Source organism: Anthonomus grandis, chromosome 3 (genome assembly GCF_022605725.1).
Source record: "Anthonomus grandis grandis chromosome 3, icAntGran1.3, whole genome shotgun sequence".
Classification (NCBI taxonomy): Eukaryota; Metazoa; Arthropoda; class Insecta; order Coleoptera; family Curculionidae; genus Anthonomus; species Anthonomus grandis.
Genome location: NC_065548.1, coordinates 34,325,461 through 34,349,128, shown reverse-complemented (window position 1 = coordinate 34,349,128; position 23,668 = coordinate 34,325,461). Strand labels below are relative to the sequence as shown.

Below are 23,668 nucleotides of genomic sequence, written 5' to 3'. Positions count from 1 at the left end.
CATTCACAGACAAGACCTAAAGGTTCCAAACTGGTCCCCACGGACCAAAAGTATAGGAGCGAAGCGACTATACTTGTTATATAGGAGCGTCAGCGACTATATTATGAGCGCGAGCCCGGGTCCGAAAAAGCGTGTTTTTTGAGAAATAAAAATTCATATCTTTGGCTGTATGGCTAGTGAAACGATGAAATTTGGCATGTGGCCTCCCAATACATTGAGAATGATGGATCCGTAAACAGTTTTTTTTTTCGGTACCCACAAAGAGAGCGGTACCGAGTTGAAATCAAAAATTCGTAAAATAATGGGTAAAAATCGAGTTTCTCACGAGATCTCAAGTTTAAAGCTTTCAATCGAGCTGAAATTTTCAGGATATAAGGGTTCTTGGGTGATTCTTATCTGTATACTTTTTGGGCCAGATCCGTATACAGGGTGATTTATTATAAGCGATCAAAGTTGAGTAAAAAAAAAATTCAAAATGGTCCAGAGGCTAAAAGATAATTTTTATAAAAAAAGTTTTTCGGCGAAAAGACTTAGTTTTATGAGAGAAATAACATATTTAGAGCTTTTTTTTCAAAAAAAAATTTTTAACGAGTTCTGGCATTTTCAGTTTTTTTGAATTTGCCGCCAAACGAAACTTATTAAAAAAAAAAAAAAAATTCCAAAAAAAAGCTTCATCTTTTGTCTTTCAAATGCCATATAATCGAAATTTTTGTGAACCATACAGGGCGAGCAATAAAAAAATTTTCCCATGAAGGTCCAAAAAATTGACAAAAAAAAATCACATTTTATTTAATAACTTTTTAAGGGTGGAACTTGGAGATTTCAAACTTTTAACATTTATAACACTTTTTAAGGGCTTTTTTTTGATATACTCTACAGTCATCTACGTAGAGTAGTTTTTGCTCTACACCTTTTTTTAACTTTGAAGCTTAATACTGGAATACCTATCCAACGTAGAAGGACCATTTTTGCTTTCAGACACGCGGAATTTATCTGGCTATAATGCACTAAATACCGTTTTGTTTTAAATATCACCATTTTTTGAGAAAATGCAATTTTCCATAAAAAGTCCAAATAATCGGTCAGCTGAATATTGGTACCCCCCCGGGCGTGGCTCACAAGGTACAATAATTCGGGTGGTCTAGCACCCAACAAGCACGTCACCCAGGCAATGAAACCTGCGCTGTTCGCCCGTGTCCGCTTAAAATAAGACCCTTTTTATAATCGAAATTTAACTACTAAAACCGATTGGAATCGGTCCAGAATTGATGTTAAACTGTTCCTAAGGCTTTATACTATTTTTCCATGTACAAATCATAAGGTAAAAACCTTTTTTTATACCCTAAAACATCGTCTGAAAATGGTCGATTTTGACGTCTACGGGCGATTTTAATGCCGACTTTTACCGCAGTTTTGATGACATCAGTGACATGACGTCAACGTGAATTAATCGGCTCGGTGTTGCTTCTTATTTTCATTTATAAAATACTTAAATTAGGTCAGAATTTTCCGAAATCGGTATGGAATAATTCTAGAGACTCTGGAGAATCCGATTATGTGCATATCTTTTACCAAGTCGCCTTCCTTTAGCTGTGATCATTCGACAAAGTTGTAAAGTTTTAGAATTTACCGTGTTTTCATGCGACGGAAGGACTCATACATGGCATTTTGGGTGCGGGAGTGAAAGTTTAATTACTATTTATTTATTTTAACACAAAATCTAACTGTGGACTGTGGATCATTGTTATTATTTGAATTGTGAAAAAAACGCAAGCGTTAAAGGTAGGCCTTAATGTAATATGAGGAGCTTCAATGACAACCTAACCTCTACATGTATTATGTAAATAAATAACAAGACCAAAAAGGAGAAAATATTGAACTTATTAGTTAGAATAAGGCCCAAAATGTGAAAGATTGGCAAATTTCCGCTTAACTTAACGCTGTAAATGTTATATTACACCTTGCATATAAGCATATAATCAGTTTTCACCCAAGAGGTGTGTAACCTTAAAAGAGTAAGGAAATTCAACTACAGTTATGTGTCCCTAGTCAAATATGAATAACAAATAGATATCTGTATGGTCTAACAATTAACATCCATGCAAGGGTATCTTAATGGTTTTGCTCATGACTGGCAGCAGGCCACTTAGTCTGAATGCTCAGGTCAGCGAGATGCCAGGCTTTAAAACATCTAAGAGGATAATCGAAGCAGTAGATAACATCCAGTTGTGGCACTATCGAAGGGGAGGAATGCAGATTCTGGCAGCTAGATGTTTCAAGTGTTGAGTTGATGATAAGGTGGAAGATGGTGGTGAAAAGAAGCAGAAAAAGCCAGTCCAAAACTGGAGAGACTTTTTTTTATCTTATTGTTGTTGTTCTATATTCTATATTATTTAGATACCAAAGATAGTTTCCTTACAGAGAAGTATTTATATATCATATAGTTTAGTACATATTAAACATCATATTAGTGATTACTCCACACACAAAATTGTACAATTTTCATTTTACGAGAAATAGAGAACATATATATACAAATTTTTAAAGGATACACAAGGTTAAGTGTTGGGTTTCCTTCTATGCTCCCAAACTCTATAATGCTCTCCCTGCTACCATTAAACTGTTACCTACCAAGTTTTTTACTGCAATATAAATTTACTATAAAACAATATCTATTGAAAAAATGTTTTTTCTTAATACAAGAATTTCTAAATGATGATTTCTCATATATGTAATTATAATATAAAACTTTTAGGCTTTAAATCCTTTGATTAATAATAATATTAAGAAGTGTAAAGATTTTCTCTGCGACATATGTGAGCACCTTTGTGTATATGGCATTAACAAATTATGTTTATGTTTAAATTAGGTGTAAGAACAGCTGTTTTTGTAAAATGTGATATGTACTTACATAAGTTCATGAAATAAAGATGATTTTACTTTAATTATTTAACTGTGTTCACCATTTATTTTTCCTACCTTAAAGATTGAAATAATATAGCGGGTTGGGTTGGGTTAGAAGGGCAGAAAAACCTATAAACTTACTGGGTTTACATTAAAAGATTGAAATAATATAGCGGGTTGGGTTGGGTTAGAAGGGCAGAAAAACCTATAAACTTACTGGGTTTTCATGTAAACATTACAGCTATGTGGGGTTAGAGTCTGATAATGATGAGTGATCTCATCGAAACACATAAACTAGGAATATTTAAGAGAATTGGGTAAGTATTCATGTTCTTTTTCTACAGGAAAATAAAATTGTAAAATAGCTAATGTAACAAAAATATTATAAATGATTTGACATATTTATTTGACCGAGAGCATTATGAGAAACTAAAAGATCATTGTAAGTATGCTGCAAGGGTTAGTCCTCGGATTTTTGTTGTCCTCTTTTTCAGCTAGCATACCAATTTGACAATCAGATATCTTTGCTGTTCTGCAAGACATTGTAACTTTTTAATGACCTAAGTACATATTTTAAAAGACTTTCTAAATAAATTAAAAACATTGATTTAACAAGATGTATTATAATTAAGCAAAAGAATAAAGCAGTTCTTAAGTTAAGTATGTAAGAATATTCAGGTATAAATACTGTTCATGAAATATTTCAGATTAAGTGTATGTACAAATTTAAACTGATCGCCACATATAAACAGTAGCTCTTAGAAAACTGTTCCAATAATATCTGCTTTATATGAGAGTAAAGATTGTTTGCCTAAAAAGTGTAAATTTTAATTGTATGTTTTGAAATGTAAACTATTTATTATAGACATTTTGATGAAAATTAAAGATATGTATAAAATGGATAATAACTGTATGCTAATGACTGCAAAGTAATATAAAGCAAATTTGGTTTATGCCTTCAGGAATGGAATCTTGAATAAAACTCAACCTTTATTATAGATCATTTTTCTCTTTAATTATTAAAAGTAAATAACTGTATGACAAAAGTTGATAAAACAATAAACAGGTTATGAAATATAAACATGAAATAAGTTTTATTTTCTACCCAACAATAGGGTTTTTAGCTCCAATTGAAAGATTCTCGTGCCTTTTTGCCTATTCAAGATTTGAAACAAATAAAGTATATATAATTACATATGTATATTTCATTCAAATAACATTAAGTATATAAATTATAAATGCATCCAACTTCTGGTGAAAAAATCCAGTATTAAGTGAAACTTCATTGAAATATTGCTCCGTTCCACAACAAAAAAGTTGATTGTCTACAGTTTGTGTCACAGTTCAGTTGTTATATTCCTGTTTACTTCTTATTTTTATTTCCTTCCTCATATGACTGCACCTACTCCATCAAACACATTTCATAATCTCTGGGGAATCCTAACATACTTCATGTAGCTTATTTATTTCTGGCTGTGTAGTCTAATCAACAGTAAAGACAGGCAGTTCTTCCTGGTTTCCCAATTTCATCAATATGGTAGAATCTCAATGATTTCTTGATGGATGTCCTTAAGTATATGGTCTGAGCCCCATCAAACACATTTCATGATCTCTGCGGAATCCTAACATATTCAATTAGCTTATTTATTCCTGGTTGTGTGGTATACTAATCAGCAGTTAAAACATGCAATTCCTCCTAGTTTACAACTAATGGGTCCCATAGCTGTTGAATTGTTGACCAGGATGAAAACAAATCATACTTTGTAATCATTCTAGATACACAAAAGGCCACACAAGCAAAATATATATAAACTTGAATGAAGTTATGCGATTTTTATCAGTCTTATTTTATAAGTCATTCTTTTTTTCATACATATTTCCACACTATAAGATAAATATATATATTTATATAAAACTGATAAAATACATATAGGTATGCATGCTAGCGTCCGTTCGAGTTTCAGCGACCAAAATCGAGAACGCGGCATATGTCGGTTGCCAGCGATTAAATTATAGTCCGTGCTCCATGTTATTTAATCGATGGATACGTTAGCGCTTGACCCTAAGCGCTAATCTGCTGCGTGACTTTAGAGTATCGATGCGGAAATTCGGCTGATCGCATTGATTTGTGGCATTTAATATTAGCCTGTATAGTCCTAAATCCATTTTCCCTAAAACGATTTAAAAACTTTTACTTTAAGTTCTTTATTTAAAAAATTATAGATTTCTATAGATTATAGAAAAAAATAAAATAAAGTTTTTTTTCTTGGCTTTTTTATCATTTATGATTAATTTTTATATAATATTTAAAAATTGATAAAAATATTCCTTTCAAATAAATAAATCCTTCATTTAAATATTATATTTAATTACTTATTTCGCAGTTATTTAATTTAAATAATTATGGATCCAAAAACTTAATCATCAAATCTTATGATCATCACAATAAAAAAATCCAAAACAAAAATATCGTCAGTGGCGACGATGGTTAAATGTCGCCGTTGCGAATAATCGCATTACATCGGGAAGCGCCTTAAAACTTCACGTACAAAGTTAGCTGTGATTTATAATTAACAAAAACAAAAGAGCATCGGTCGGCAACCGGCGTATCCAGGTTAAATAAACCTCCATTTTATATTCCGTTTTTGCATCAAAGAGTAAAATTTCCGCGGAAATTTCTTTTATGCTAATTTTGAGGAATATTCGTGTGTTATAAACAGTTTTTAGTTATTAATTTATTTGAGTGTTAATTATCAATTTATTATAGTTTTTAGGTTAGCAATAATAATTATTAGGCTTATTAGATCTGCATTTTGCTTTGCAACAGTGATAAACCAAGCCAGCAAGCAAAAATTTTGGACAAATTTGGATCATTGAATTCTATTGTATTATTTGGTTTTTCATAGTTCCATTTTACAAAATCAAAGGTAAGTTTTTATGTTAATTTAAGCATATTATGAATACAGTAATCTTAAAATCTATTTATATTATAAATCTGGACATATGAGTTATAAAATTGCCTGGAATTTCTTAATATTTCTTTTGTGCTAATTTTGAGCAATATCAACAATTTTTAGCTATAAGTTAATTTTCTATTGTTTCTAGGATCTCAAGCAATAATTATTGGACTCATATATTGACAAAACAAGCAAGCAAGCAAAGTTTTTGGAAAAATTTGACTCATTGCACCATATAGTACATATTTGTCTTCTATAGTTCCATTTTACAAAATCAAAGGTAAGTTTTATTTAAATTTATGTATTATCAATATTATATTTCTCAGTTTTAAAATTTATTCATCGTATAAATATGTGATTACACATGGAAAAGATGTGTATGTTTTAGATATGATTTTTACTTAGGGTGTCTTAAGAGATCTAAAGTAAAAGTATTTTATAAAGTGTATACCACTCAGATATGTAAATTAATTTTTAAATACATAAAGAGGAAAGAAAATAACTGTTATTGTATGAAACAAATTAAGAAGAATATATACATATATAAATATCCTTTTATTTAAATGGTATTTTTTAAAGTAACTTCCTAGAAAGAAACTTTCTAGAAAGTTTTTTCTAAAGCAAAAATTAACTATCTGCTTACATTTAATTAAAATAATTTTTTAACTAATGCATTTTATTCTCATATTATTTATTTTGAGTCTATTCCAATTAGATTCTTTGGAGTATTTATATTTTTGTGTTTTTTTCAAGTATTTTTTATGACAATGATGCCAATTTATGTCTACTATGATCTTAATGGGATTTAATTTTCTAGTTATTCCTATGGAAATATTGACATCTTTAAAAAGTGCCTTTATTAATCATATGCCTAAATATTAATAATTTTTTTTTTTTATTTTTGAATAAATATATATTACAACTATTTAAATTTTTAAAATAAAAACAGTCCTAATGACATTTTTATTTATTTTATTGTTAAAAAATATTGTTATTAGGCAATATTAAGTAGTAAATTATAATATCATGAAGATGAACACAAGAAATTAAAAATGTAGCACCTTAATAACTAAAATCATTTATAACTAAAAAAAAATTAAATTATGAGATTATTATTGATGTTTTATTTATTCTTACAAGGTGAAAATTAATTGAACTTTAAGTAGCCTACAAATAAATTCCGGCTCTTGGCATTATATATTGGTTAAATTGTGTGGGCACTAATCCCTTTTTCAGCCCGAAAATAAAATTTATGACTGAAAAGTACAATTTCTATTTAAAAGAATGTATATTAAGAGTGTATTGGCTTCACTTTAGTATTATCTACATCTAGATACAGACAGATATTTAAGAATATTTACAGATACACCCAGATTTTAGATTTTAGATATTTAATAATTCTTGACAAAAAAATATTTACAATCTTTTTGCATCTTATTTAAAGATCATTCTTAATTATTCATTATTAATTATAAAGCCCAGATACTTTATTTCATTTATCCAGTTTACCACTACCACTTTATTCATTGGATTATAATAGTTAAATTATAATGCAGCAATTTAATATATTTCCATTTAACATTACTGCTAATTAAGATTGTTTTTTATTTATTTAGAGCCTAATTTTAGCCAATGTATAAATAAGAGTACTGCTTTTATTTTTATATAACATTTAAACTTCTATTCACAAATATTGTAATTCCTATATTATAAGTCATACTACAACAATTCTAAATAAGCTATAAAATCTAAAATAAGAACATTTTGAAATTCTTATAGAACATATGCATACAACCATTTTTGATAAAAGTGATATAGTTTGTTCTGTATTATGTATTGACAACTTTTCAATGAATATCTTGTTAAATTTTCTGGATAAATTGTCAATTACCAAAATATAACTAAGGTGTTTTAAGTGTCAAGGGTTCTTTCACAAGAAAACACATAGAATATAGTGAAGAATACGAAGCTACAAATTGTTCCAGCAATTTTAAGAAATTTTAAAACTGTGTTGAAGCAAACAAAAATGTTGCAACTAAATATGATATCACATCATGCAGCCAATAACACTAATTGTCCCACATGCCAATATCATTTAAAACATTTAAGAAATAAAATTGATTATGGACCTTAATGGTACAAACAGATCAAGAAGTAATAGTAAATGAACTTGACAATCTGACTGAAGGTAGAGTGGGACGGCTAGTGGAGTTGGAGCCATTGCATGAATTAGTTAATAAATGTTGTTCAGTTAAATATAAGAAGTGCCAAGGAAAATTTTGATAAGTTGTTATTACTGTTTCAATGGGGTAAGCTAACATACTGTGATATATTCATATTGCCTGAATACTTTAAGTTAAATTCTTGGGATCTGTACAAAATTGCAGGGTATGACACCTACTATAATCAGGGAGTCTTTAATGGATATGATAGGATTCTGATCAGATCCACATTAAATCCAGAAGTTACTCATAATAAATTGAAAAAATCAAAGGTAATGTTAATTAGAATCACATTTGAGTTTTGTGAATACTCTTTTGGTATATCTGCAATTTAAAAATCACCTAAGGTAAATGATTAGTTTTTTGTTGGGGATTTATCTGAATATTTGCAGGTCAAGCAATATGATTGAAATTCTTACAGGAGATATTAATATAAATCTTAAAGCAGTAAATTAAGCAACTGTTCATGAATACCTTTGCTTTTTAGCAAGGTTTGGCTATACATTCTATATTAATAATGCCACACGATATGATACAGGAACATGCATTGACCATCTTTTTATTAAAAGTAGAATACAACAGCTCTGTTTTGAGTCATTTATTTTAGACACCTATATTACTGACCATTACCCAATCATGATTGTAACTAAACGCAATTCTTGCAAAAACCCAGAACAAAAATCCAATATAAAATTGATTATGATATTTTAAAACAGAAACTTTCCTCTGATGACAGCTGGGCTCAAGTCTTTCAATCTAATGATCCTAAACAGGCAACAGAGGCTTTTGTATTCCATTTACTGAATTCCATAGAACATTCTAAGGTGGTTGTCAAAAATGAAAAAAAAACAACAAAAAAGCCCAGCCATGGATTACAAATGGAGTAATTACCTCAATAAAGCACAGAGATAATCTAAAGAAGAGATTATTGAAAAATCCAAATCCCTTACTTGAGCCAGAATATAAAGCCTACCAAAATAGCCGCAACACATTAATTAAGAAAGTTAAATATAATTAGTACAAAAAAGAAATTACAGAAAACGGCAACAATATGAAAAAATATATGAAACAATAAACCGCATGAAAAATAAAGAGTAATAAGCAAATTAAAATTACGAAAGATGATGATACAGAATTTAAAAGTAAGACATAAATGATAAACTTCTGCAATAATTATTTTATAAATGTAGGGACAAAACTAGAACAGAAAGAAAGGGTTAAATTAGGATTTAATAAAGTCAAACATTAGCTAGACCATTTTAAATTGTCGCTGAACCTTCAAAAAACACAGTATGTAGCTTTTTCCTCAAAAATGATTAGTAGACCACCTTTTGATTATGATTGAGTGATAGTGATGTAATAAAATCTTGTGATCAAACAAAATATCTTGTGGTGTTATTATAGATCAAAATCTTAAATGGACACATCACATAAATAATGTAGCATCTAAAGTTAGGAAATTAGTATATAAGTTTTATATTTTAAGGAAGATCTTAAATTCTAACTTGTCAATTTTAATTTATAAATCCTTGGTAGAATCTATATTGGGTTATGGAATAGTGGTATGGCGAGGAACCTATAAACTACATTAAGACCTCTACAAATTGTCTAAAACTACATTCCAAAAGTAATAAATAAAAAAAGTAAATTTTATACAACCAATCTGTTATATAATGAACAAATTTTCAATGTTCAAAAATAATTTATTTTATCAACTTGCATATTTATTCATAAAAAAGAGAAAAAAGAAATAGATCATTTTTATCAAACACTGCAAAATGTAAATAGATACTTAGTATTACCAGTTAGTCATAAAATATTAAATTTAAAATCTTTCATTTATTTGGCTCCAAGTTGTAAATATTGTACCTGTAACAGTTAGAAGCATAAACCAAATTAAAAATTTTAGTAAAAAATGTGGGATGTTTTTATTTGAAAATGTGATATGTATCTGTGTAGGTACATATAATACAATATAAGTTCTGTTTTTGTAATTATTGATTGCTTAGTTTCTGTCTAGGTAACCATGTACGTTATTTATTTTTACAATATTAGAGCATGTATGTGTTGCCCATACAGACATTGAGTCGTCTAGGTGCAAAATTAAAACTATGATGTTACAAATATATTATTTTTTAGTTGCAAAGAAACATATGTATATATATAAACAGTAATATATTTATTTGTATTGTATTGTAAAGGAAGTTGATTTTTCAGATGCCAAAAATGAGTAAAAAGTCTGCTAAGACAAAGAGCCTCCAGAAAAAAGAAAAATATTTATCCAAGAAGCTGGCAAAAAAAGAGAGTGGCACCAATGACAAAAATTTAGAAACCTTAGGTAAGGAAGTACATTTGCAACAAAAGTTGCCCAAAGATAAGATTCCAGAGGATAGTACAAGAAAGGTAAATTTTAATAAAACTGTAATTGAGTCTAATAAGCGAAAATCATTAACGGTTATTGATGACAATGATGCATTGTCATCAAAAACTGTAACTCAGAAAAAACAAAAAGTTATTGATTCTTTTAAAAAGCTATCCCATACAGATGAAATTGAGAATAATGAAAAGGAGGCGGAACATACTAGAACCAATTGCCCAACAAAGTTTGAACTAGCTTTAAGAGAAGGCCCCACCATTGTATGCAGTTGTTGTTTGCGATTATGGTTTCCCACTTCATGTAAAAAAATAGATCTACAAGTGCTAAAAAACAAATTTGGAAACCAATTCACTACACAAATTTGCAATGATGATGGGGTTTTCTTCTGCAAGTCTTGCTCATCAAATATTTATAAAGGACAATTGCCAAAGTTCTGGTCCGGCAATCACAATATTGTTCACCCTATACCAGTTGAGCTAAAAGATCTGACTATCCTTGAAGAAAGGATGGTGTCGGCCAGGTTACCTTTCATGCAAATCCGGCAGGTAGGATATGCACGACAGTGTTACATAACTGGCCAAATAGTCAATGTCCCTATAAATATAGATACTTCGACCAAATTATTGCCTAGAAATGTAGAGGAGACACAAACTATTCAGGTTAAGCTCAAGAGAAAAATGAACTATAAAAATGATTATCTCCTGGAAACCATACGGCCCGCAGTTGTTTTAAAAGCAGCAAGATTTTTGTGTCAACAACCTCTTTACATACAAGAAGGTATAAAGCAATCAGATGATTGGGAAAAAAATATTAATGACTATATACGATCTCAAGTAGAATCCTCTACACAGATCTTAAATGAAGGCTCAAAAGTGGTGGACGTGAATTCTAAAACAGTGTGTAGTGAAAACTTTGAAGAATTGTTCGATAATGCGTTTTTCGAAACAATGGAAGTGCCCCTAGAATCTAAGAATGACGATAAAAATATTCAAGCAGAATCTTCAATTGAAAAAAACACCATATACAATTTAGATGAATTCTTAGATGAAGAAGAAGAGCCCTTAAATCCTGGAGGCCAAGAAACTTTGCTTGACAAATGTAACCTAGAAAATATCTGTTTTGCCCCAGGAGAAGGTAAAACGCCAATACATTTGATGCTTGACCAGTTTAGCGATGAACTCTCATTTCCTACACTTTTCTGTGGACATGCTAAGCAATTTCTTACAAAATTCTCCTATTCTGACCAGACGAAAATACTACTCCAGCACAAAGACAGGCGATTTGCAAGGACAGACTATCTGTTGTATACCTTTAAAAAACGTCAACTAATCCAATTATCCAGTGCAATTGCAACATGTCTCAGGAAAAAGAGGAATGAGGATGGAAAATATACAGCTGGACAAGTAAAACAAGCAAATTTTCTAGACCAGCTGATTCGAAGTGACATGGGATTCCATTTTCTTGGTAAAATTGCAGGTTCACCTGCTTATTGGAAACACGAAAAGACAAAATTACTGTGTATGATTCGTCAATTTGGAATCCCTACACTGTTCTTTACCGTTTCAGCAGCCGAAACCGCATGGCCCGAATTAATCAAGGTATTAGCACAAGTTATTGATCAAAAAGACGTTACTTTAGAGGAGGCTGCGAGTATGCCCTACTTAGAAAAAACTCGCTTAATTAGAACAGATCCGATAACTTGTGCCAGATACTTTGATTATCGGTTCAAACTGCTATTCAAGCATATGAAGAGTCAAAATGGACCCTTTAAACAAAATCCCATAGAGCATCATTATTACCGCATAGAATTTCAACATCGTGGGTCTCCTCATGTTCACGGGTTATTGTGGTTATCTAATGCTCCAAAATTCCAAGAAACACCAGAAAGTTTCAAAGAGTGTGCCGAATTCGCGAACCGGTATATTACTTGTAATAGTGATTTAGAAAGTGTCCGTGATATAATTCAGTTTAATACGCATCATCATTCTAAATCGTGTCAAAAAGAAGTGCGGGGACACAAAGTTTGCAGGTATGGTATCCCATTCCTGCCAATGGATAAATCGGTAATTCTAACGCCAATAAAAATTGACAAAACCAAGGAAGCGGATTTACGTAAGGCCATGTCTGAAAAGTTTTTGATGATAATGCGTAGGCTTAAAGATAAACCAGATTTGTCATTCGAAAACTTTTTGGCTGACCTTGGTATGTCTAAGGATGAGTATCTTAATGTTATACAGCACAACATATTTAAAACTACTTTATTTTTAGAAAGGCAGCCAAAAGATGGATTTATTAACAACTTTAATGCTGAAATGTTCTCCATGATGAAGAGCAACATGGACATTCAATTAGTTTTTGAGCCATATGGTTGTTGTACCTACATAGTCAACTATATCAATAAGTCTCAAAGAGGTGTATCTGATATTTTAATGAAGACTATGGAAGAAATTAAAAAAGGTAATTTAGATGTTAAGGGCAAACTTAAATCTCTTGCAGCAGCTTTCTTAAATGCGAGCGAAGTAAGTGCCCAGGAAGCCGCCTACTGTGTGTTACAACTACCGATGCACGACACCTGTACCTCCTATGTATACATCCATACAAATCCAATCAGGGAAAGGACAAAAATGTTGAAACCATTAGCACAACTTAAAGAAATGGACAATGACGATCCCAATATTTATTGTGATGGTCTTATAGAACATTATGAACAGCGGCCTGATGAAATGGAAAACATATGTTTAGCAGAGTTTGCGGCCTATTATGATTTCTTTAAGAAACAGGCAGAAACAAAGGCTAACGGTTTACCCTTAAAAGATGGAAGTGGCGTTTTAGTTAAAAGGGGTCATGCTAAAATTTTAGCCTATCGTAGTTATGGACTTCAGCAAGACCCTCTTAACTATTATAGGGAACAAATAATGTTATACATCCCATGGAGAAATGAAGTGGATGAAGTTGAAAATGATAACATTGATCAACAGACCATATACAAAGATCGATACCAAGAAATTGTTACAAATCGACAAAAGTTCAATGTCTTAGATGAACAGGTAATCGACGAAGCACTGAAACTTGCCGAAGACCGATCAAATCAATTAGACGATGGTGGATTCGGTGGAGAAATCGATGATGAGTTTATGCCTTATGGACTAGACAACCCCATTTATGATCCATTCAATCACATCATCGATAAGAAAGACGACGAAGCGCCAGTAAAACATATCGCTTTCCCAACGCCTCATCAGATAAGCGATTCAGAGTATGAAGCCCTCATAAGCAAACTGAATCACAAGCAGTATCAGTTCCTTAATGTTGTGCAAGACAGTCTAATTGAAGGGGAACCTTTCTACTGCACACTTAGTGGTCCAGCAGGTACAGGCAAAAGTCACCTGATTACAGCAATAACTCAGTCGTTATTACGCCATTTCAATTCAATACCAGGTAATAATCCCGAAAGTTTAAAAGTTTTACTTTGTGCGCCTACAGGTAAAGCGGCATTTAATATCGGAGGTATAACCTTACATTCCGCATTATCATTACCTATCGCTCAGTATGGTGAACAATTAATTCCATTACACCATGACACCGTTAATACTATTTATTGTAATTTATGTGACTTAAAATTAATTATTATAGACGAATATTCCATGGTTGGTGCCAGATTGTTTGACCATATTAACAGTAGATTGCAGCAAATTTTTAAATCTGACGCCATCTTTGGAAATATTCCAATAATTTTATGCGGCGATAATCGTCAATTGCCCCCAGTAATGGATATGTATATTTTTTGTCCAGTAAAAACAAATCCGTATAAAGAATTATGTGGAACTTATTTGTGGGATCATTTTAGGTATTTTGAGCTTACAGAAATAATGAGGCAAAAAGAAGACAAGTCTTTTGCAGTTGCCCTAAACAATATGGCGTTTGGTAAAATGACCGACGAAGATGTAGAGTTGATCAAGTCCAGGGAAATTGACAATATTGACCTGATTCCTGAAGACACTATGCATTTATTTGCCACCAATAGAGAAGTAGATGCATTCAATGAAATGAAACTTTCTACATTTCAGACCGAGCGAGCAATAAGTCAAGCCAGAGACGTAATCAAAGGAAGTTGCTCAGAACGATTAAAACATTTATTTTTAGAACATGCTAAAAGTTTAAAAAAATCAGAGAGTTTTGGCCTAATGTTAAGTTTAATATTGCAGGTAGACGCTAAATACATGATTTCAATGAATATAGATACCAGTGATGGGATAGTAAATGGTGCAACAGGTATCCTACGGCAAATAGACTATGACCAAAATAAAGTTCCATACAGAGTGTGGATGGAGTTCTTTGATTCCAAGTCAGGCAAGGAATGCCGAAAGAGAAACGAGTCCCTTAGGAAGTCTATGTATTTATCACCCACTTGGACACCCATAGAAAGAGCTGCAAGAGCTGTTAAAGTTCAAAAAGGCAGCAATGTTCACGTTGAGCGTCTTCAGTTTCCTCTTTTAATCAGTGAAGGAATTACAATCCACAAAAGTCAAGGTGCCACCTATGAACAAGTAGCTGTTCACATTGGTAAGGGAATGACGAGAACCAGTACCTATGTTGCTTGTAGTCGGGCCACAAAGCTAAGTGGCCTCTACATCATTGGTAAGTTTAAGGCCCCTAAACCGGCAACCGAAAAGGATGCTGCTTATAAAGAACTGGTAAATATGCAAGAAAACAAGCTTTTAACATCCAAGTATAACACTCAGTACCTTAATGATTCCAATGTCAAATACATTATTGCTTACCAAAATGTGCAAAGTCTACCAAAAAATCTCAATCTTATAAAAAATAATCCCATTTTTAAAGATGCACATTTCCTAATTTTTGTTGAAACCTGGTTATATAAAAACAAAAAAAATATAAAATTAAATGATTTTGAAGTGTTTGCCAACTTGAGTAACGATCGACCTGTAAGTAAACCCTTTGGCATAATTTGTTTCAAGAAAAAAAATGTGTCAGCAAAAATAAAGTCAGTGAAAAAATACACCAAAGATTTCTCTGGTATAGTTTTTCAAGCAATCACATTTTACTTGAATGAAATTTATGTCATAGCAGTTTATATTCCTCCAAAATTGAGCATTGTACAAGCTAAAGTATGTTTTGAAGACATTATTGATCAACAAAGTGATATACTAATCATTGGTGATTTTAATCAAGATATTATTAATCAAAATGAAAATGGTTTAAAAAATTATTTAATATCTAAAAGTTTAAGTTGCAAATTGAGTATTGGCGAATCAACTACAAAATCAAAAACTCAAATTGATTGGCTTTTTAGTAATTTTAATAATTTAAGTTACAATATTTATAATACTGTTTACAGTCACCATAAATCTCTAGTGGTTAGTATTTATAATAAAGGTTTTATTCCGAAGCAGCTAAATCAGAACGTTGATAACAATAAACCATTCACAAAAGGTTTTAACGAACTAAAATTTAATACCAAGCAAATCCAAACACAAAGTTCATTATTTGACTCTACTTGCCAAAGTGTAGATAATGACATGGTAATAGATATTAGTTCAGATCATGAAAACAATCTCAACTTATTTAATAAACCACCTGCTTTATTAAACAACGATATGGTGTCATGTTATGCAAATAGCACCATACAGTCATTTTTATGTTTGCCTGAATTTCGCGTTTCTATTTCAAAGCGAAATACAGCGCTAAACAGTGCTCTAAATGATATTATGCTCACCAAAATTAATTCCACATTAAAAGTTCGACAATTGGTGTCTGGTCGAAATGGTGAAAATTTTGCTGTAAATCAACAAATGGACGCTCAATCGTTTTGTCAATCTTTAATAAGAAAATTAGATGCAGATGATTTCGGCATTTTTATAAAAGCTAATGTTCATGAACTTTTAAATTGTCAAAATTGTAATATTAATATCAATGAAGATGGACAAGTAATATACACTCACTTTCTTTATTTTCCTGAAAACTGTGGCAATTTAATTGACTTTAATTCAATGTTAATGTTAAAAGACTCTGATAGAATGTGCCCACAGTGTGGCAATAATCTGAAAACACGCTCAGTGGTTACCGGCCAGAAATATTTGGTAGTATGTCTTCAGAGAATTGGCCCTCAAGGGAATAAGATAAATGCTAAATTTTATAATTTTGCTTCTGAAAGTGTTATTTTAGATGATCAAATATTCAGAGTAAAAAGTGTTGTTAGGCATCATGGAAACACCATTGGATCTGGTCATTATACATCTATAGTTAATTATAACGATCAGTGGTGGAAGTGTGATGATAATCGCATAAGTAGAATATCTAGTTTTGATAACAGTTTAGAAGATGTATATTTAATACTATTAGAAAAATGTTAAATTTTGTTAAAATACTAGGACCAACCTATTAAACGTAAAGAAAATTACAAATGGGCAAAGCAATTTTAAAAAGAGTTTTGCATTACCAAAAATAAGCCATAAGTGATTAATTATTCGCTTTCACAATGAAAATCCCTTTTCTAATTTCTTATATATATTGCTAAATTGTTATTTTGGACAATCAAATAGTTAGACTTTAAACAGAACTACATAAAAAAGAACACATTTTTAAATGTGAATAACTTTATCTTTTAAATCCCAATGATAGCTGTTAAAAATAATACTAGTATCGAAAAATGAGTTAAAAAATGTAAATAAAATTATTGGAATGTATAGACAATTAATTACCATATTATTATTTCAAAATCTATGCCTGTTTCAAGGGTATATTAAAATAAAATAGCAGTTTGGTATTTGTTACAATGATTTATTGAAAACGAGAAATTTGTATCGATAATAAACTATGATTGTCTTATAGCTTTAGCTACAGCACCACTTGACATTAATAGCAACTTAAGTTAACAAAAAGGCTTAAACAAAAGTACTAAAACAGCTAAAAATGCTAAAGTACCAAAAGCCCAAAAACACTAAGCTGCTAAAAAATGTCCAAGTTATGTTGTGCTAAAACATTAATCCAATCAGGTACAATGAATACTAATTTATTTTTATACTGTTTTGGTTGAGCAATTACCAAAATAACTGCATAAAAATAATGTAATAATAACTAAGAATTTATTTATTTATTAATGGTAATGTAAATAAATATAAACATAATTTAATTTCAGAATAGTTAACCAAAAGATAAAGTTTTTTAAGCCTAGTCAATTTTTGAGCCCGAAAAATAGGCCTATTTAGAAGTTAATTACAAGTTAAGCATTTACCTGAATTACACTTACTTAATTTATTATTATTATCTTATAAATGAATAAAGTATCAGTTTGGCATTTTAAATCCTATTTAAATTTGTAAAAAGGTAATAATCATTACGTTTAAATAATATATGACCAACAAATAGTTTTCACATCATAATTGAAGTTATCATACTTTTCTTTCATAATGATAAACTATGATTGTCTTACAGTTTTAGCTACAGTACCACTTGACATTAATAGCAACTTTGGTAAATAAAAGGCTTAAACAAAAGTACTAAAACAGCTAAAAATGCTAAAGTACCAAAAAGCCCGAACACACTATAAGCTGCTAACAAATGTCCAAGTTATGTTGTGCTAAAATAATAATCCAATCAGGTACATCAAATACTAATTTTATTTTTGTCTGGTTGGTCAATGTCATTAAAGATTTTAATGTCTAATATAAATAGACAAGTATAATGTTCTTATAATTTTGTAATATGTTTAATTTGAAATGTTAAAGAAAACATAGTAAAATATATTTTTTAAAGGGCAAGAAAAAATTGTAGGCAAATATTTCTGTTTTACTATTTTATCACATTTTAAGTAATTTTTATTAATCTTTTAAATGTATCCAGTATTAGTATTGGTATTTTCAATCCTATTTAAGTTTATAAAATGGAGATGAAGTTTACATTTAAATTTACATATGACCAACAAGTACTTTCAACATCATAATTAATTGAAGTGATCATAATTTGCTTTGATAATTATAAACTATGATTGTCTTATAGCTTTAGCTACGGTACCACTTGACATTAATAGCAACTTTAGTAAATAAAAGGCTTAAACAAAAGTACTAAAACAGCTAAAAATGCTAAAGTACCAAAAGCCCGAACACACTATAAGCTGCTAACAAATGTCCAAGTTATGTTGTGCTAAAATAATAATCCAATCAGGTACATCAAATACTAATTTTATTTTTGTCTGGTTGGTCAATGTCATTAAAGATTTTAATGTCTAATATGAATAGACAAGTTTAATGATTTTATAATTTTGCAATATATTTAATCTGAAATGTTAAAGAAAACAACAAATTACATTATTTCAAGAGCAAGAAATTGTAGAAAAATATTTCTTTTTTTTTACTATTTTATTACGTCTTAACTCATTTTTATTATCTTATAAATGTATAAAGTATTAGTATAGGGATTTTCAATCTTATTTTAGTTTCTAAAATAGTAATAACATTTACGTTTAAATACATGACTGGCCAACAAGTACTTTTAACATCATAATTAAAGTTATCATAATTTGCTTTGATAATGATAAACTATGATTGTCTTATAACTTTAGCTGCAGTACCACTTGACATTAATAGCAACTTAAGTAAATAAAAGGCTTAAACAAAAGTACTCAAACAGCTAAAAATGCTAAAGTACAAAAAGCCCAAACACACTATAAGCTGCTAAGCAATGTTCAAGTTATGTTGCGCTAAAACAATAATCCAATCAGGTACATCAAATACTAATTTTATTTTTGGCCGGTTGGTCAATGTTATTAAGGATATTCATGCCTAATATATGAGCATAATTATCTTATAATTTTGCAGTCTGTTTAATTTTAAATGTTGTTATTCTTATATTATATTGTATTATCTAAGGGGCAAAAAAAAATAGAACAAATACTTAAAAACAGAATTTAAAAAATATTCTCATAATGTTAATACTTAATAAACAATAATATTATACATATAATGGTCAACAAATTACAAGACAGTTTCAATAATAATTGGCAGAATTCAAGTATAGTACAAAGGCTAATACATGAATGAGTACCTACCTAAATAGCTAAAAAAACGCTAAAATAAAAGGTACTAAAAGCCTCAAAACAGTACAAAAATTACTGGAAGTTGCCGGTTTTATTGTTTATACAATTACGTGCATATTTATGTAGCACTTTTTTCCAGTTGACCAATTTTACAATATTGAGATAAACTAGAAAATATTTGGCACTAGAGTATTAACAAATTGAGTATTATTAGTCAAGACATGCAAAACAGTCAAGACTTAATCGTAACTATTGATAAAGGAATACTTTTGTTATTTTTAATATCTCTCTAAAAAAAGAATTAAAATATATTTTTATTTCAACAAATAAAAATATATTTTGGCAACTGTTGACTAGTTGGCCCCGCAGCAACAATTGTCTATTGCTTTCGAGAAATGAATAATTTCTTGGATATGCAATACTGATGAGTTCATAATGAGGACGAAACAATATGTTGCTCATAAGATGCTAATAATATGGTTTCTTTTTCTAGTGATCCATTTGTATTCCAGATTCTATTTTAATCGTGATCAATCAGCAGCCTTTAATTTGAAGAAAACGCATTCAACGGACTTGACAATGACAAGTGGATACATCCTTTTATGGCAAGAAGTTGGATGACTTAAAATTTAATTATTGGTGAGGACTTTTCGTGTTGTTAATATTTTATTACATTTTTTCATTCTAGGTCTATAAAAAAAAAAAACAAGAAGTTTTATGGTATAATCCAAAGCTGCAAAACTTCTACTGGAATGAATTGAATGAATTGACGAAACAGTGGGCTGCCAAGGCAGTTGTGCATATAGGTCTCCTGAGGGACCCGTCATGCCCCACCGGGGGTTACCAGAGCCCAACGGCCTTAGAGAAACCGATAAGGTTTGAAGGACTTAAAGTCGCTCGGTACACTGAAAGTGTTACCCAAGTATTTGAACCTGGCGCGCGTGAGTGCTGGGCACTCCCCGACTACATGGTCAACGGTTTCATCCTCCTCACAGCACCATCGGCATTCCGGGTTGTCCGCAATACCGATAGTATGGAGATGGCTTCTTAAGTGCCAGTGACCGGTTAAAACACCTGTCACTAGCCGAAAACTTTGACTGAAATCCGAGGACAATTAAGTAAGTTTTTACTCAAAAAATGTTTTTTGGTCAGACAACTTTTTAGAACTAAATTAAAAAATAATTTTAAGAAAGTTGCAAAAAATTATTCAACTATTATAATAAAAGTATCGTTATTTATTCTATCAGTCAGACCTAAGATTTAATTCTTGAAATATAAAAGCTACTTTTCTGAACATTTTCATTTCTTATAACTTTTTTGGTCTAAACATATTGTTTATTTTTTTAATTATGCGCATGTCTCTTTATATGTATCCATAAATTCGGTCACTCTGCAATATTGACACTTTTATTCAAGTAAAAAATATGGTTATTTCTGCAAAACTTTTTTTACTAAGTAACTTAATTATTGTTTATTATATTTGACATATAACACACTATATTGACATACAACGCGACTATATAACACATTATGGTTCTTTGAAGCATGATACCCCAACAACTGGTCCTCTCTTTCTTTAGCATATAAACGTTGGCCCCCCCCAACTGACCAGACTTGAGTACACATGATCATTTTTGATTTTTTTTAAGAATTCCTTTATAGCCATTCACAGACAAGACCTAAAGGTTCCAAACTGGTCCCCACGGACCAAAAGTATAGGAGCGAAGCGACTATACTTGTTATATAGGAGCGTCAGCGACTATATTATGCACGTCACCTAGACCTCGCGCGACCGCGTTTTTTGGGATAAAAAAATTCATAACTTTGGCTGTATGGCTAGTGAAACGATGAAATTTGGCATGTGGCCTCTCAATACATTGGGAATGATGGATCCGTAAACAATTTTTTTTTCCGACACCCGCGACGGAAACAGTTGCGAGTTGAAGTCAAAAAATGGTAAAAAATCGGATCAAAATCGAGTCAGACGCGATAACTCAAATTTAAAGCCTTTAATCGACCTGAAATTTTTAGGACATAAGGGGTCTTTGGTGGTTCATATCTGTATACTTTTTGAGCCAGATCCGTATACAGGGTGATTTATTATAAGCGATCAAAGTTGAGTAAAAAAAAAGTTCAAAATGATCCAGAGGCTAAAAGAAAATTTTTATGAAATAAGTTTTTTGGCGAAAAGACTTAGTTTCATGAGAGAAATAACATATTTAGAGCTTTTTTTTCAAAAAAATTTTTTTAACGAGTTCTGGAATTTTTAGTTTTTTTGAATTTACTACCAAACGAAACTTATTTCCGAAAAAAAAAAAATTTCAAAAAATAGGTTCATCTTTTATCTTTCAAATGCCATATAAACAAAATTTTTGTGAACCATACAGGGCGAGCAATAATAAATTTTCTCCATGAAGGTCCGAAAAATTGACAAAAAAAAATCACATTTTATTTAATAACTTTTTAAGGGTGGCACTTGGAAATTTCAAACTTTCAACATTTATAATACTTTTTAAGGGCTTTTTTCTGATGTAATCTACAGTCATCTACGTAGAGTAGTTTTTGCTCTACACCTTTTTTTAACTTTGACGCTTAATACTGGCATACCTATGTAACGTACGAAGACCATTTTTGCCTTCAGACACGCGGAATTTATCTGGCTATAATCCACTAAATACCGTTTTGTTTCAAATATCACCATTTTTTGAGAAAATGCAATTTTCCATAAAAAGTCCAAATAATCGGTCAGCTGAATATTGGTACCCCCCCGGGCGTGGCTCACAAGGTACAATAATTCGGGTGGTCTAGCACCCGTCGTTAAAGCGTACGGACGCGTTCTGCATCGATCATCTGATCGGATAACGTTGTCGAGTAAATGGCGGCCGCTGCTAAATTTGGCCGGGACCGACTTTTTAAATTTGAAAATTAGAGGCTAAAAATGGGTCGAAATGATCAGGAATTGGTAGTGTCGATATGCTGAAACTTTAAATTTTTTGAATATGGGCATATTTTTTATCGAATCGTCTTTATTAAGTCAGGAAAATTCGCCGCGTTCTGTTGTTTACATAAATTTACACTTTCAAGGGCCATGGGTGGAATAAGGATAAAGAGGTGACGCTGAATATGAATCGAACCTAGTTCGTTTCTGCACAAAGTAATGAGTTGAAGTAGTTTGTTCCGTGGGAGAAGGATGGCGAGTCTGGCAATGATTAAAACTTCATCGTGTTCGTCTCGTGACGTCACGGACTATTTTAATAATAATTCATTCTTGATATTTTGGCGATATTTTACTAATTAATTCTTGATGTTATAAATTATTAATGTTGTTAATATACAGAGGGCCTTGATGTTTAGGGACATTTATGAGGATAATAAAAGTATAGTAATAGAATTATACTGGGGGTTTTAAGGTTTAGGGCATTTGTAAGGAATACAATAATTATAATAATAATAATAGTTGTAATAATATACAGGGTGTTTTAAGGTTTTAGGGCATTTATAAGAAAAAAATTATGTATAATAATGGTAAAATTATTATATAGGGTGTTTTAAAGTTTAAGGGCATTTTTAAATAAATTCATTTTCATATTTTCTAAGATAAAATTGATTAATTTCCAAAATTGTGAATTTTAAAGTCACGTGACTTTTATAACTCTTTTGCTATTGATCCGATTGGGTCGAAATTTGGCATTTGGGGTTGATTTAGGATGCAATTAATAAATTTTGATAGATTTTTGACTTTTGAGGTCCAGGTCACGTGACACCGTAACTTTTTTGCTATTGATCCGATTGGATTGAAATTTGGTATTTGGGGTTGATTTAGGATGCAATTAATAAACTTTGATAGATTTTTGACTTTTGAGGTCCAGGTCACGTGACACCGTAACTTTTTTGCTATTGATCCGATTGGATTGAAATTTGGTATTTGGGGTTGATTTAGGATGCAATTAATAAACTTTGATAGATTTTTGACTTTTGAGGTCCAGGTCACGTGACACCGTAACTCTTTTGCTATTGATCCCATTGGGTTGAAATTTGGTATTTGGGGTTGATTTAGGATGCAATTAATAAATGTTGGTAGATTTTTGACATTTGAGGTCCAGGTCACGTGACACCGTAACTTTTTTGCTATTGATCCGATTGGGTTGAAATT

The 23,668-nt window shown here is 30.9% G+C and overlaps 2 protein-coding genes across 4 annotated transcripts in view; both read left to right on the top strand.

Annotated features, from left to right (window-relative positions):
• LOC126734651 (uncharacterized) overlaps nucleotides 1-23,668 on the top strand; it is a 54,687-nt gene that overhangs the window by 15,584 nt on the left and 15,435 nt on the right. The gene's annotated exons all lie outside the window — the stretch shown is intronic.
• LOC126734491 (uncharacterized) overlaps nucleotides 5,618-23,668 on the top strand; it is a 39,773-nt gene continuing 21,722 nt past the window's right edge. The window contains exons 1-4 of one of the 3 annotated variants that reach the window (XM_050438146.1): nucleotides 5,618-5,831; nucleotides 6,010-6,141; nucleotides 10,301-10,486; nucleotides 12,729-19,897. In XM_050438146.1, the coding sequence (XP_050294103.1) occupies nucleotides 12,773-16,834 (4,062 nt within the window). In that variant the 5' untranslated portion in view covers nucleotides 5,618-5,831; nucleotides 6,010-6,141; nucleotides 10,301-10,486; nucleotides 12,729-12,772 and the 3' untranslated portion in view covers nucleotides 16,835-19,897. Of the gene's footprint in view, nucleotides 5,832-6,009; nucleotides 6,142-10,300; nucleotides 19,898-23,668 lie in introns of those variants that run through there. The other 2 variants (XR_007660070.1, XM_050438145.1) reach the window with 2 other exon arrangements.